Source organism: Gallus gallus, chromosome 5 (assembly GCF_016699485.2).
Source record: "Gallus gallus isolate bGalGal1 chromosome 5, bGalGal1.mat.broiler.GRCg7b, whole genome shotgun sequence".
Lineage (NCBI taxonomy): Eukaryota > Metazoa > Chordata > Aves > Galliformes > Phasianidae > Gallus > Gallus gallus.
In genome coordinates this window covers 17623502-17638984 of record NC_052536.1, presented here as the reverse complement: position 1 = coordinate 17638984, position 15483 = coordinate 17623502, and the positions used below count along the sequence as shown (strand labels likewise).

At 37.3% G+C, this 15483-nt stretch overlaps 1 protein-coding gene across 18 annotated transcripts in view; it reads left to right on the top strand.

Moving 5' to 3' along the window:
- SHANK2 (SH3 and multiple ankyrin repeat domains 2) overlaps nucleotides 1-15483 on the top strand; it is a 343211-nt gene that overhangs the window by 184115 nt on the left and 143613 nt on the right. For all 18 annotated transcript variants that reach the window (XM_040701785.2, XM_040701784.2, XM_015286884.4 and 15 more), the window contains one exon: nucleotides 10818-10893. In XM_040701785.2, the coding sequence (XP_040557719.1) occupies nucleotides 10818-10893 (76 nt within the window). The remainder of the gene's footprint in view (nucleotides 1-10817; nucleotides 10894-15483) is intronic.

The following is a 15483-nucleotide window of genomic DNA, read 5'->3' as shown; positions in this document are numbered from 1 at the left end:
CTTCTTATGTATTCAGAATGTTATCCATTATTCAAGTGTGAGAATTTGACAGATCGATGATCCTGAATATGTAACCAGTAAGGCTTTAGGCTTCAAGGAGGCTTCTGTAAGGATGGCAGTTGAGGGCAAATACTTGTATCACCATTGATGAAAAAAAAAGTCCATAATAACTCGTGTTGAAACTTGCTGTACGTGAAAATTAATAATGTTTAAAATTGAGTAGAAGAATGGCTTTTCAGGGCTGTGTTTTTCCTTACACAGCCCCAAATAGATCTCCATCTGTTCTTTCCACCTTAGGGTGCAGGATGACCTTCTTCAAAGCAGTTGGTTATCTTGTGTGACTGTAAATACATCTCAGGTAAAAATACTTTGTGTGCTATAGACTAGAGCACTGCTTCTGCCACACAACCAATAGAGTTCCTTCACAAACTTCTAATGAAATCTTCCTAAGTATAAGGCGAAGTCACTAGAAGTTACCCACCGCTCTGAAACAATATTAAAAACCAACATTTACAATTCACATTCTTGTGGCAAATTTGTAACTGTGTGAAAATGATTGATAAAATGATATTCTTGTGATGTCGTTTCTTGGCTGAGAGTAAATACCAAAGCTGGCTCTACAACAGGTAGAAGTAACCAAAACTAGAGGGCTATTATGCTGATTTGGTTGTGATCATGATTGCTGTTGTTGTTGAGTGTCAATTAATGTCACTTTTTGAATGTTTGTGGGAAATGTGTGACAGAGATGTGCCTGGCACCTTCCTAGCTGGTGACTGTTCTGATCCAGTTTCACGTAGCTGTGCCTTGGCTTAAAGCTGCAGAACGTCATCTCTAGAAGTAAATAAATTCTGCTGTCTGTTTAGAGTGTAGTGGGAACTATGAGAAGCGAGCATTTAGTTAATGAATGGGACAGACACTGAGTTCTGAAATGTTACTTGTGTTTGTTTATTTTTAAAATATTTATTTACTTTTTTTACTCTAAGTATTTTTAGTTTTCAGGTTGAGTGTGGAGAAAAAGAAGGCTTCTTCCCTGTATATGTGCAAGGTTGATTTTTGTTTGCCTTTTTTTTTTTTTTTTTTTCCTATTTCTCCCTTTCCTTTTTAGGGCAGTAAATAGAAGTAGACTGAACATTATGTTAGCGTATTAGTACTGAATTCTGCAAAGTCTTTACTTTGTTTACACCTGTAAGCCTGCTTTTCTCTATTTGCAGCAGTAGCCCCTGCTGCAAGATACATATAAGATACATATTCTTAAAATGAGTAAAATACCAAAAGTTAGAGTTTGCATAAGATAAAGTGCACGTAGAAGTGCTGGAAGATGGGGACTGCAAAAATTGCCATCCACAAAGAGTAAAGAGTAGTATCCCACTGCAAGAGCAAACTACTAAATTTCAAGTGATTCTGCCCTTTCAGATTATGCTGCTGCTATTTGTCACAACACTAAGGTAACTCACACGAATATTTTCAGAGGAGACGGAAAATATGAAATAAGGTGTGATGATTTCAAGCTTCTGTGCTACAAATAATTTCCAAAGAATTGGAACATTACACCTCAGCTTTGTAGTCGAACAACCCATCCTGACTTTCAGGACAAGTAACATCTGCAGCAGATGATATTGCCAGAAGGCAACAGATCAAGATTTCTATGTTCTGTCTAAACTGGAAAAACAAGTTGCCTTCTTACATGTTCATGGGCACTTTGGAATCGACAGTGGTAACTGTTTTTTATAAAGTATACTCTACATATTTTCAATCCATAATAAAGGGATAAGGAAAATGCATTTAAGTTGCTTCATTTTGGATGTAATTTTGTAAAAAAAATGGCATGTCTCAGCAAAGATCTAAATATGTTCTAGTTAATCAACTCCCTGGTTAGTTGCTGGAGTCTTTAAAGTCTCTCTGTCCCAAGTCAGCATCCGTCTCTTTACAAGCAATAAAGTCTGAAAAGCCTTGTAACTCTTGTGGAAAAGGAGGAAAAAAAAAGTCCTCTCAATTTGTTCCCTCTGATGACATCACCCAGACCTATTTCTGTGTCTGTTGCAGACATCAAGTAATTTAACCCTGTGTTTCACCTGGGACCACAGACACAAATCTACCTTCCAGCATCTGGAGGCTGATTAACTGTTCTACTGCAGATGGTCATAAATTGGGGGCAGAGGTACTGAAGGCCTGAAGAAAGCACCAGGAGAGCAGGGAAATATCTAGAGATCACTACCACATTTTACAAATATTCTGCAAATGAAGGAAGAGCCATGCAAGAGCATGTTCCGTCTGCTCTGCCTGTTCTGCAAAAGAAGAGAAGAATTTGTTCTGAAATAAAATCTAGCTAACAATGTTCAGTCTACCTCTATTTCTACTTACGGCACTAAAAAAAAAAAACAGGGAAAAGTTAAAAAAAAAAAAAAAAAGGCAAAACAAAAATCTAGCTCATAAAATTTGCCTCAATTTTAACATACATTGAACTTTGCTTCTTCATATGATGCAGATACAAGCAAATGAAGCTATGTTCCCATTCAGATTTAAACTTCAGCTAGAGAATTGTTTGCGTAACTGGTGACCTGGATGTTTTCCTCTGCAGCCTATTCTAGTGAACCTGCTTTAGCATGAGTTTTGGACTAGGTGACCTCCATGGGTCCCTTCCAACCCCTACAATTCTGTGATTTTGTGACCTTGTTACAAGAATCCTGATTCCTCCTAGTCAGCTCTGTAAGCCCCATTCCAAAAGAATAAGAAGCAAATGTTTCAGCAACCCCTTGCTATTTTATTCAGTATTAACTTTTTTCATAAATTATAGGGAAAATTAATGACCTGGGAAACCACTGTTCCTAATGATAACTCTCTCTCTAAAGGATCCAACTTACGTACTTCAGTTATTAAAGTTTCTCTTGCAAGCGAACTTGCTGATTCGCTACATTGATCAGTCATTTCCACATTCTTTGTGAGTAAGCTAATTTGCTACGTTCCAGCTAATCTTTCTCTAAGGGTACAGAAGGGAATCTACATCAGTCTTCCTTTCTTTTTTAAAGGAGTTGGTAGGGTAAAAAAAAGAAAAAAGAAAAGAAAAAAAAAAAAGCAAGGGGCATCCAAGGATTTGCTATTCCATTCAAATCTAAAAGTTTCAAATACCAGATAAGATTTGCTGTTTCTCAGTTTCAACTGAAAGAAAATTTGGCTGAGAACATCACATGAACTGAATACTAAGACTTTAAAAAGTTGTCAAGATGCTTAAAAAAATCCAACCAATTCAAGATCTTCTTAAGTTTACCATTTATAATGTTTTTATACTTCTTCCCTGATAATAGTAGTTTTTCCCTTGCAATGAAACAACAACATTATTATTTCAAATTTGCAAAGACGAGAAAGATGACCTGTTTCTTTTGAATACTTGAGTGGTCTACATATGCAGAACTCCATTTTGAGAGTTTTAATATCCCTTTAACAGAAACAGACTTCACTTCCATTCATTTACTATAAATCTTGTGAATTCCTTATTAATTCCAGCTTTGGAATTACAAATGGTGATATTCAAGAGGGAGCGAAATCCTGGTCCAGATTTTAAAAACAGCACACTGGAGGGCCTTATGCTCTGATCCCTTCAATGCACCATCTTCTGGTCTTGAGAAAGGAAGGTTCCGATGATCAAATAGTTAGAGATTAATTCCATTTATCTTTCTGGTTCATTATTTTATATTTTTATACAGATGTTTAGAATCCAAGAATCTGCTCTGCTTGATTTGGAGGAGGATCCCTGAACTTAACATTTTCTAAGTCTCAAATGACTGCTCAAAGAAAGAAATACCAAATATGACATTAAGCAGTTGTGTTATAGGTCTGCAAATTCTTCCTGCTTTTCAAAATTCTGCTGTACAAAACACCATGGAAAATCTCTGTTTTAATGATTCTCAATTTTCCAGGGATTAAAAGGCATAGGAATAGAAAGATTTCACTGAAAAATCCATTGAGACTTTACAGTATACGGTCTGAAGAAGAATTTTCAGTTTGTTTTTTTTTCTTTTTTATCCAGTTATTTTCTAGACCAAAGTTCATAATGCATCTGTTATCAAGAAAATCCCTTGTTACTTGAAAGCAAACTGCATACTGAACTAGCAATGAGTTAAATCCATAAAAATACGGAAGTTGTGCTTACAGCACACAGAATGGAAGGAATAGGGTAACTTCTGTGCAAAACTCTTTTGTCTTCCTATATGTGACATTTATTTCCCTAATACATGTTTTCATACATACTATATATTGCATTCTCACCTAAATCAAAAGTTTACAAAGCTTTAGTTATGCTGTAACTGACAGCAACACTGAGGGTGCCATTTTTAGTTGGTGGTCTTTGGGTGAAGCACAAGAATACTTAAATTATGGGATATGTCTTTGATTAATCTGGTCACATAAAATGACATTATTTTGACCAGCACATAATTCAGTATTATTTCTCCCACAACAGCAGAGACTTGTAATATAACGACATGCTGAGTTTTCTTAGGAAATGGGAAAAAGCAGGTTGAGACGAGGTTTTAGGATGATAATGTCCACCCTAAATTAGCTCTTTTTGAGCTAAAAAACATGCTACATATTTTGCACTTGGCTTCCTCTAAAATAGAGGTAATTTGGCATCATTTAGCATTTTGTATTGCAAATATTTTAAATGCCAATATACTTGGAGCTGAAACATAAATGTTCTACATAGTGATATTTTCTATTCCATATACTTTTTCCACTTTTTTTTTTTTCCCCCCTGCAGGGTCAACATTTTTTTATGATACTATTCGAACAGTTTTAGGAAATGCTCTTGTTGCAAAATGTCTATTAACCTTACATATTTTCTGTGTACCTGGCAGTAACAAAGAATTTTCGACCACTTTTCTCAGCTTTGGATAAATTTCGGTCTAACCCTCAACATGAATAGCTGCGAAAGCAGTTTTTCCCCAGGAAGTATAAGAGGGTATACAGTGCAAGCCTTTGCCTCCTGCCACTGCTGGGTATTGCATTCTATCAGACTCATGCAGAGTGCTGTATCTGACCTTGTTTCAGCAGAGAGAATCTCCAGCTATCTATGGCGGTAATGAAACATCTCTTAGAGTTGTTGCTGGGGAAAAAGGAAGAAAGAGAAGCTTTCTTTTTCACGATGGTGCCAAGCTGTTGGATTTACTTTGGCCAGCAGAACAACAAAATCAAGGACTTTGGCTCTCATTTTTGAACTTTTTTTATTACTCTATTTGGGTTGAAAACCATTTTTTATTGAAAACCATTTCTTAAATTCAGCTAGCATAATGAATGTCCTAACTTGATTGGAATAGCAGTATGCCCTGCCTTTACCTTTCACAATCGCTTTGTGATATTTGTCTCTCTGATACCATGCCCAAAGAATGCAGTTGCACTTTCATTTCCTCTCCCGGCCTGCGCTCATGCAGATCACCCCAAACCCTTCCCGCAGCGCTGGTACGCACTCTGATGCAAACCCCCTGGCAGAGCAGCCCCACGCAGTTTCCTAGGAAACGCGGTCTCCAAGATGCCCTGCGAAGAGCAGCAGGGAAAGTATAAGAAATGAAGGCAGTTTCTTTGGGATTTTTACCTAGTTTACTACTCTTCTGAACAATACAAAGTATGTAAGCAATCTACTGCAAATAATAGTACCACTGTGGTGTTTGAGTTGCCTGTCATAATGTACTTACAGTAGTTATTTGCTAATAATTGAAGAAACAGAGCAAGAAATGAGTTATCTATCTGTGTGGATTATGTCTTCCCTTTCATGGCAGTGATTTTAAGCTTTTCATTATGCTGTCTGTAGGCACTGCTGGAGCCCTATGGTCAGTTCCGAGGCTTACGCAGGGAAGTTGCAGGGAAGTCACATGGGATTTCTCAGTTGAAGAAAACCATTACTACTCCTGAAGTGGAAGAAGAGAAGGAGGATATATCTTATTCCTCCATCTTCATAGTGATCACCCTTGTTTGACCCTATAAATTATATTCAGAATAGCAGGATTTGAATCTCTCCGTTACTGAGGTTTCCACAACAGTAAAGCATTCAGTGATGAATAGACCATGAAAAAACTGGCCACGTTACTTTTTTCCTTTCTATGGCTCTCTGTGCTTGGGCTCACACTGGTCCTAGATGGCTAATTGAGGCAAAGAAAGTCTCTAAGGTGGTTTATTGACTTTTTTTTTTTGTAGTAGAAAGAAGGGAGATTTATGGTGATCTGCTCCTACAGAAGATATTTTCTATACCTGTAGAGAAAGCCTCGTTTTTGCATGAAATGTTCTTTAGCCTGTGAACGTCAGTGCATTACTTTGAGGACAGAGCTGTTAGCTGTGACCCTATCCCACTGCTTGATGCCCAGGTATGTCCTGTTGCCTTAGCCTAGACATGGTGAAGGCCTGTAGTGAGAAAGTCTTCTAGCCAACTGAAGATAATAGAAAAAATCATACTGGAGTTACTCTAGTAAAATGTAGACTTCCCAAGAAGTGTGAAATCTTGAATGATACATCAGTGTTCCTTTTTTCTCTGTCAAAGGAAACAGAACTAGAGCAATTTTGCAAACACTGGTGTTTTGTTCTGCCTCCTAGAATAACTATTGGCCTGATCCAATTTCATGCAGTAACTTTTGGCTGTGATGAGAGATGTTCATCTTGGTAATGATGCAGGAATATACATATTACTAAATAATGTTTTTCTAGACCTTATCCTTTATCTTCTTGCTATTCTTTCTCATCTGTCCATAAGCAAGTTTAAAAAGAAATTCTTAAAGGTTTCCTTAAAGGACTCCAGTAATGGTGATAGATAGGGTTACTAGCCTTGGGTGGGCCAAAATTGCTGCAGAGCACTCTGGTTAAAAGTCAAAAAACTGAAGGAATGTAAGAATGCACGAAAATCCTGGAAATAACCAGTTAGTGCTATAACACCTATTTACTGCGCAAGTCTGACTTGAATTCAGAACTTTATCACACAGTTACTTATGGGTACCTTTTCATGGTTGGTCAAATTAGAGAAAGGACCCTCTAAGTGCCTTTTTTTTCCCCCCCCCCCCCTCCGTTATCCTGTTCATGATGATGACGAATTCCCAATCCTTTTCCCTTATAGATGTCATCTGTATTTATGCTGCGTAATAAGACAGACTGGAATCTGAGCTGAGGTTTAGGGAAGGAGGGTAATTAAAGAACTGGAGGGTTTACACAGCAACCTGGGAAACATGCCACTTAGCCTTGAGTTCGGGGATTTGTGAAGCTAATAGGTTCCCAAATAATCCCTATGAATGCAATTACACACAAATTGGTGGGGGAAGGTAGAGGAGCGGAAGTGTCAGGGAGCAGATACAAGCCTCAACTGAAGAGTGCTGGCTTGGCAATACTGAGTAGCTGAACAAAGCTATCTGCCTTACAGCGTCTTGCCTTTCCTCCCACTCCCACACAAAATTTGTATTTACTAATAGCAATGAAATATCACACTGTAGAAAACAGTTGCTGCAGAAGAAACATCTGGTTCCACAAGGCTCAAGCAGTGGCATGAAGTGCTCCAAAAAATTCTTCATTAAACCTTGCTCTTTTAACTACTTTTAGCCAACTTCTGAAAACAGCCCAGTGGTAAACAGTGAATGGAATCCAGGTTTGTGTTTTTCTATGTGGCTTCCAGGCATGTCTCCTGATCATAATCTGATGTTTTGGATGATGTGAGAAATAACGTTTCTTGGTGGGGAACAGACTTCATGCAGGTCTTTTTTCTTCATGTCACAGCAAGAATTTGGCTTTTGAAACTAACCTTGTAAATGTAGCAACAAAGGTGTGACCCATAAAATTCACAGAACCCCTTACAGTACGTTGAGAGATACAGTCCTACAGTGAGCTACTTCAAAGACTCTTCAAATCTCTTTGAGCAGCTGTCATGTACCTTGGGTACGGCTGCTGCTCACTACACTTATAGCCCTTACCCTGTGAAAGACAATGTGATGTCCTACAGCCCTTCAGCTGATGTGCTGCCTGGTGGAACTGCTGTTGTACCTAGACAGGCATCAGGTGGGTCCTGCTGTAAGCTGGGTCGTTTCTGGCTGTTCCAGAAAGGCAGGGGGTAAGGGCAGTATGAGTCTGGGATAAAAGTAGGTGTATTTGGCAGAAAATACTGCTTGGAAGTGAATGACAAAAGGACTGAATATGCATAAACAAGACTATCTGATAGGATTAATACTGTAATTGGGATTTTCTCCCTCTCTGACCATCCTGTAGGAAGGATGCTGGCTGATCTACACAAAATTTGTATATAATTCTGATTATTTTTGTTGTTGTTTTGTATTTGTAGTACAGCCCCTCTTGTATCCTGGAAATTATTGCACCAGTATGAAGAAGTAACTTGCTTACTCTGTCAGCCAGCTGCAAACTGCATGTGTACTTTCAGCCATAATTCCTCTGTATTGAGTGCGTACTTGTATTTATGTCTCCAGCTGGGAACATATTGAAGTCCCACAATCCAGTTAAGAGTCAGCTGTACTGATTAAAGTAAGGAAAGAGGCCTTTTTGTCAACTTTGTTTTCCCAAACTCTGTCCCCCAGCGCTTTCTTCTGCACTGTGCTCCTTGGCTATGTTTAAAGCCTGCCATCCTGCTTTGATGTATTTTTTTTCTCCCTGCAGGCCAGTACTTGGTCATCTGACAGCACTGCATCTCAGAGTAATGTTTAATATCCATAAAAGTTGAGACATAGATATGGTGTACCTCAAGGGCTTTGACTGACTTGGAGAACTAAGAAAATTTGTTTGGACTGAGCCAGAAAGTCCTCCAGTGAAAAATTCCTGGGCCATACAGATGAGAATTTCATGGTCGCAAGCTAAACCAGAAAATTTTCAGTGTGATTTTTGAAGTCTGTTAGGCTAATAATTTGATGGCATTTGAGAACTGACCTGTATTTATGTAAGACTTTTTCCTTCCTCAAAAAACATAGTTTCTGCATAACTATCTTCCCATAGATGATAAAGCAAAAGACAAAGGAGCCATACTAAAGATAGGTTTCTGAGGAAAAAATGAATACTCTGAGTATCTATAAGGCTGTTCTGTACAAATGCTGTGAATTTACTACATCTAGAATTGGTTGTTCTGACTGTTTAAACATCTGCTAAATTTTCAGAATTTATGTAGATAATTAACATGGAGGAAATACTCCCCTAATGATTAAATAATATTTCTGAAATGTTTAAGTCTTCAAAGCAGATGAAGACACTTCCCTTCTGATCAAATAAATGAGGAAGCTATATATGCGCTTTTTAAATTGTAGGGGAAAGAAGAGACATCTCGGCTGTTCAATAAAGCACCCGGTTATATATGTGCAGAAGAAGCAGTGTTCAGTAAGGAAACATCCAGTTTTCAATGTCCTGAGAAGTTGTCACAAGATTTCCAGGCAAATTTTGCTTTCAGGCATTGGAACAGGCTGCCCAGGGAGACAGTGCAAGAAATATGCAGATGTGGCACTGAGGGGCATAGTCAGCGGGCATGGTGGGGGTGGGTTCGTGGCTGGACTTGGTGATCCTGGGTCTTTTCCAACCTTAATGACACTATGACTACTGTTGCAAAGGCAGAGTAAGGCTCAGAAAATTGATACGTTTTGAATGATAATCATAAAGCTATCAAAGAATATTCCTTGCTCTCTTCTTTTGTTTGTTTCATTCTGTATGAATGCTGCTATTGGTAGTAAATTTGTTATGTGCTTTCCTGTCATTCTGAAGAAGAATATGGCGAAAAGTTACATCCTGTACAATAATTTTGTCCTTCCCTGAAGGTGTAATTTATATATGCATTTTGTAATAGCCTTTCAGTGTAAACCTTTTAGGTTATGATAGTTGCTGCAAAAGCAGAAGAAACCAAATGCTGGAGTAGCATCCGTATCTTTGACATATGCTTGATTGATGCTTTTCAAGATACCCATTCAAAAAATAAGAGAGCATCTTTCTGAGAAAGATATATGTTTAGCTCTGTTATCTGCCATTCTATAAATGCTGTTCTAAACTAACTGTTTAGTACAGTTAGACCTGTACTAAACCAGTACTGATATTGGCCAGTCTGATTGTAGAAATACATGTGAACATAAGTATCACGGTCATAATAGATTGATTTAATATTGCAGCCCCTGGATATGGGAACTGTTTCAGTGGGATGTGTGGTTTTGTTCCTTGGGGGTTGTATCATATTCTTTTGATCATCCTGTTTTCAAAATATAGTTTCTTTCTATTTTTCTTAATCCCTTGTCCTGCAGTTTGTTGGATTGTTTGCTTTTGCTGTATAATGCTAGTACAAGTCTTACAGCACTATTTATTTGACTGATGGAAATCACTGTGGGCACTTGCTTTTCCCCCTACCCTCTTCTCAAGCTGGTTAATACAATGACTGAATATACTTTCATTTTGTGTGTTGCATGTGTATATTTAAACAAAAGAAATATACTCACTTGCTTTTTTTTTGCTACTTTTCAATCTTTTCAAACTGTATTGCTTCTTTTTTGTTTTTTTTTTGTTTGTTTGTTTCTTCTTTTATTTTGCTTCTTAGTCCAAGAATGTTTTTACCCCTGGGAATGGGGATGGAACATTCAAACTTAGAAATAATATGATACATTATATATGCAGATTTATTCACTTGGTGCATATGATATGGTGAAAGAAGATCTCAACTCAAATGTCAAAATTTCTTCAAAACTCCTAGAGACCATATTAATTCACTGGAAGTTTTCTTTATTGACATATAGCAGAAAATCAACTTTGAAATTGCCAGTGAAAGCAATGCTTGATTAAAAAGTATAGGAGTACTATTAAATGTTCCCCTTTTTATTATGCAGAAACACGAACAGATAGAACAAAGAAACTGTTTAGACACTACACAGTTGGATCCTATGACAGCTTTGATGCTTCAAGGTAAGGATTTTTCTTTTTGGTTGCAGTCTGTTTACAAAACCTTTCTTAGTTTTATTTAATTGTTACTTATGATTTAGACTTCAGAGAGGAAAAATAAAGCAGATTACTAAACCGAACTTCTAAGATATCATTCTACTTCTAAACCTTTTTAGCATAGCTTACTCTTTTCTTATGGGAGGGGTTCACAAAAATCATGAATAACAAAGTAATAAGAAATATCACTGTTATGTTTTTATGAACAGTGAAAGAGATCAGCATTTCACAGAAGCTGTATGTTCTAGCTGTTTCCACAGTCAAAGGCTACTTAAGTTGAATATTTCACAAGATCAGCCTTTCTCTATCTGTTTGCAGAATCATACTTGCTGAGTAGAAAACCAAAATAAAGTTTTGTGATTTATTTTTCTGAATGATATCTTAGATTCTAAGTGAAATTAGGCTGCTGGAAATTAGAAATTTTAGAATTTAGATAAATTGTTCCTAGTTTCTGCTGAGTACTCATGATTTTAAAGCAGTTTTTTCTCCTGCATGTACATACATAGCATGTACAGCCAACTTATGGTAGGAAGTTAGCTGTTGGTGTCTTCTTGAGAAAATTGTGGTGGCATACTGGAATCTCTTATGCTTTTCTCCTGACTGCCTAATTACAGCTTTTCAAGAAAGACACCTTTTTTGTAGGAGAAGAGTTCTGAAATGTGTAAAGCAATGATGGCAGAGTTTCATGTGGCATGTTATCTATTTCAAGAAAAAAAGAAAGTGGTAACTGCTGTTTCTATTATGTGATCTGAGTCTCAGTTCTGAGGGTTATGCATAATTTCTATGACAGTTAAACAATTTGGAACAGTTTGGAGGGTGGAATTCATGTCGGATGAAGTTGTTTGGATGCCCAAGGCATCTTTCCCTGTTCCTGCTGGTCAATGCACAAAGCTCTGAGAGGCAGAGAGCCCGCTGCTTGTCTACTGCTTACAGCCTGTAAATATTTGGAAAATACTAATGCTTTAGTCCCATTGAGTTGTAATTTGAAGGAGTATTGCAACGCTGGATGAAGAGGGAAGGTTTGGTGGCACAGTGGGAGAACGCACAGACTTGTGGGTGAGATATGATTATCCCATCTTGAAGGGTATGATGTTTCTGTTACAGTACACAATGTGCTGTAGGGCATCAGCTCTGGATACTGTGGAGCATTGAAATCCCATTTCCACGTCTTGCATATTGCCCTGCTGTGATCAGCCAAGTTAACAGAGCTTTGCACAGTGGGACAATGATGTGATTGACTACACAGTCTAATAATGATAAAGTTGTCAAGAGGAGCTATTATTCTGTGCTATGAAACACGTAAATGTTCTGCAGAGCAAGAGAACTGGTTAAAACTTTCATTTTCAGAGAGCTGAGATGGCTTTTTGCAAGATTGTCTGATCATTTTCTATAACCATAGCCTTGTCTCTGTATTTCAGTGTTAACAGAGTTGTTTCAGTAAAGCAAAAGGCTATGGCTGTATCACATTGCCTCACATATACCAAACAGTTCCACTTGGAAACCTATCCTTACTTTCTAACAAAAAATGTTTTCATTTGAAAATGACAAGTTTTTGTTTGTTTGTTTGTTTGTTTTTCTACTCTTAAAGTATGGGGTTTGTGTAATGCAACAACAAAGCTCTAACAGATTTACATTGCCTTATTCAGACTACAGCCAGGCAGGAAAGTTGATCAGATAAAATGAAAAGTTTTCATACACACCCTCGTCACTGAGTAATCAGATTTGAAGTATATTTAAAATTGGTCCTGATTTTGTCATCAGTATCTTGTAATTGTCTGAGAAGTACAAGAGAAAGCAACGGAGTTCTCTTGGCAGCTTCTGAGTAAAGCAAAGTTTTGGAGAAAATTCATTTCCACAGAGAATCTGAATCCCAGGGGTCCCATTTTGAAGAATCATAATGATAGCCCAGCAGTACAAGTTGAAATTGAAATGGAAAGGTAGGAGAAAGTAGAATTAATGGGAAAATTCAGGAAATAGAACTGAAAGGTAGGCCTGTCCAATTTTTTTTTAGAGAAACATGTTAATTTTAGATTTTGTTTATAATAATACAAGAAAATTTAAAAATTTTAAAATTAGTGGCTGTTTCCAAAAAAGAAAACAAATACATTTTTTTCCTGAGGCACATATAATAACTTGCTGTAATGAGGTGTTTACAGAGAACATATGCCACATTGCAAGGTAACCTTCCTTCTTTATCCTTTTCAAACACACCACATAGAAGAGAAATACTGTTCTGATACTTGCTTTATTAAAACTGCAGTAGCAAACATGCAATAGCATGAAGCTGAGATTCGGATACTTGACTGAGAATGTAAATCAGCTGATTGTACATCTAAATGATGATTTTATTGTTGCTTATGTATTGCGGCAAAGAAAAAGTATTTGTATTTAAGACTGACAGGAGGTTGGTGTGTCTTGAGTGTATGTTGAGTACATCTAACTCCTAGCATGGGCTTCTTCAGAGAGAGATGGTTAGAAGTGGCAAACATGATGTCAAACTAACAATAGTTCGTGATATTTCCAAGTTAGTATGCTGTTTTGATTACTTTCTCTGTTATGGTTTCCTATCAAAGTAAAGGAAAAATACAGGAAAAAAAATGATATAACTGCTCACAGATAAGCTTTAATAAACATTTGTTAGAAGACAATTGTGTTTATGTGCTAAGAAGAACTTTGAAACCAAAGTGTTAGCAAATCTGACTCAATTCCTTTCCAGAGATGTGGGGGAGTGAGGGGAAGTCTCTGCTGCACTCACTTTCTCCTTCCTGCTCACAGGAAGACAAAAACTGCTGAGTAGAAATATTCTGTTCAGAAATCTATATTAATAGGCTTAATCACATGCAGGAAAATATATTGTACATGGCATTTTTCATCTTTAGGAAAATGTGCGACTTGAGTAATGAAAGTTCATTAAATCCTATTTCAGCTTTGCATAAGAAATGAGTTATCCATAAATTAATACTCCAGGAAAATGGATAGTATGCTTAGTAATGTGCAGAAAGGCAGTGAGGCTTCCTTGCCAGTACAAATAATCATTAAGTATCATACAAATATAATATTTGAAACTACTGAGTCTAATGTATCAACTGACTTAAATGCTGATGGGATGTATTCATTCTGTTGTGCAAAAATGATGTTGTCTCTTGAGCTTGTCATGTGCTGCCACTGCTGCCATTCCTTTACAGCGATTTCTTTACTATTCTATTAAAACCTTTAATAACTAATTCCTCTCAGTTTCCTTTAATCCTAGGCAGAGAGATGAACACTGAAGGGAAGGATAGGCTTTGTTGCAATTGCGGACATTTGAGAGAGGGTAAAGCCTCTTATGCTAGGAGGACAAATGGGAATATATAGATGTCTCTGGACGTTCATCTCAGGCTTCAGCTCTGGAGGCTGAGCTGAAAAATGGGATTGCCAAACTTTCCTTCTGTGTCCCAGATGAAAAACACAGAGAGCCCCATGCCTGCAGTGGTTGGAGTGTGGCATCAAACCCAAGGAAATAGAGAAGGCTCTCTCGGGCATCAAACCCCAGGCTAGAGGCTCCACGTGGTAGCATGCCTTGTAGCCCCAGATAGGAGCAGAAAGCAGGCACAGACAAAAAGCAGATACACCAGTGCAGTTGCAGGAAGATATAAAAGACAACTCTGACACATCCCTAGGGTTCTTTGGCTTTCCCTGCTTTTGTGTCCAGCAGTAGTTCCAACAACCAGGAGACACTACTTTTGAGAGTTGGAGGTAAGGGGCAACCTACCGAGTCTCGTCTGGAATAGTATTTGTTTGTGTCTGTCTTGACTAGACTGAGTGGGCAATATTGTACACCAGCAAAGAGGAAGCTTCCAGGAAACTATTTCTATGCCTTAAACCAGTTCTTTCATGAAGTCTTGTTGAATTCCGGTTTCATAAGAGAAATTAATACTAATGCATAGAATGGATGTTGATTTTTTTTTAATTTAAATTAAAATCATCATAGATCTTTACAAATTATAATTTTTAATCTGCTTTTTAACATGCAGTGAGGGAATTGATTCCAACAAGATAGGTTAGGGAGTTATTCACTCAGGAAAATCAGAGGGAAGACAAAATTATGTCAATTAAAATGTGTAAGATTAATTACTTGTGCAATTTCACATGTAAAATATTAGCTTTTAAAGGATGTGACTGTTGATAATGTAACTTAGATTTATTACTCTACAGTCAGAAATAATATGGGAAATTTCAGAAGTATGTAAGGATTTTCATCATGATTTGGTGGAAACACATGGTCCAGTTGCCCTCATGGATCTGGAACTTTACAATGCATGTGGAAACTTTTACTACTGCATTAATTGCATCATCTGCCTGCTACCTTCAGCAGAATAGTGAAATAGCAAAAGTCAATAGGATAATTGAATTGCCAGCTTCAATGCAATTACAAAGTATGTGATATAAATATCAGGTTTAATGTCCCTTCCATGACTTCCCTTTTCTTCACAGTCCAATTGATTTTCACATCTTTTTTTTTTTTCCTTTTTTTTTTTTTTCTAACCACTTTAACTGGTACTAATCACTGCACAGGGG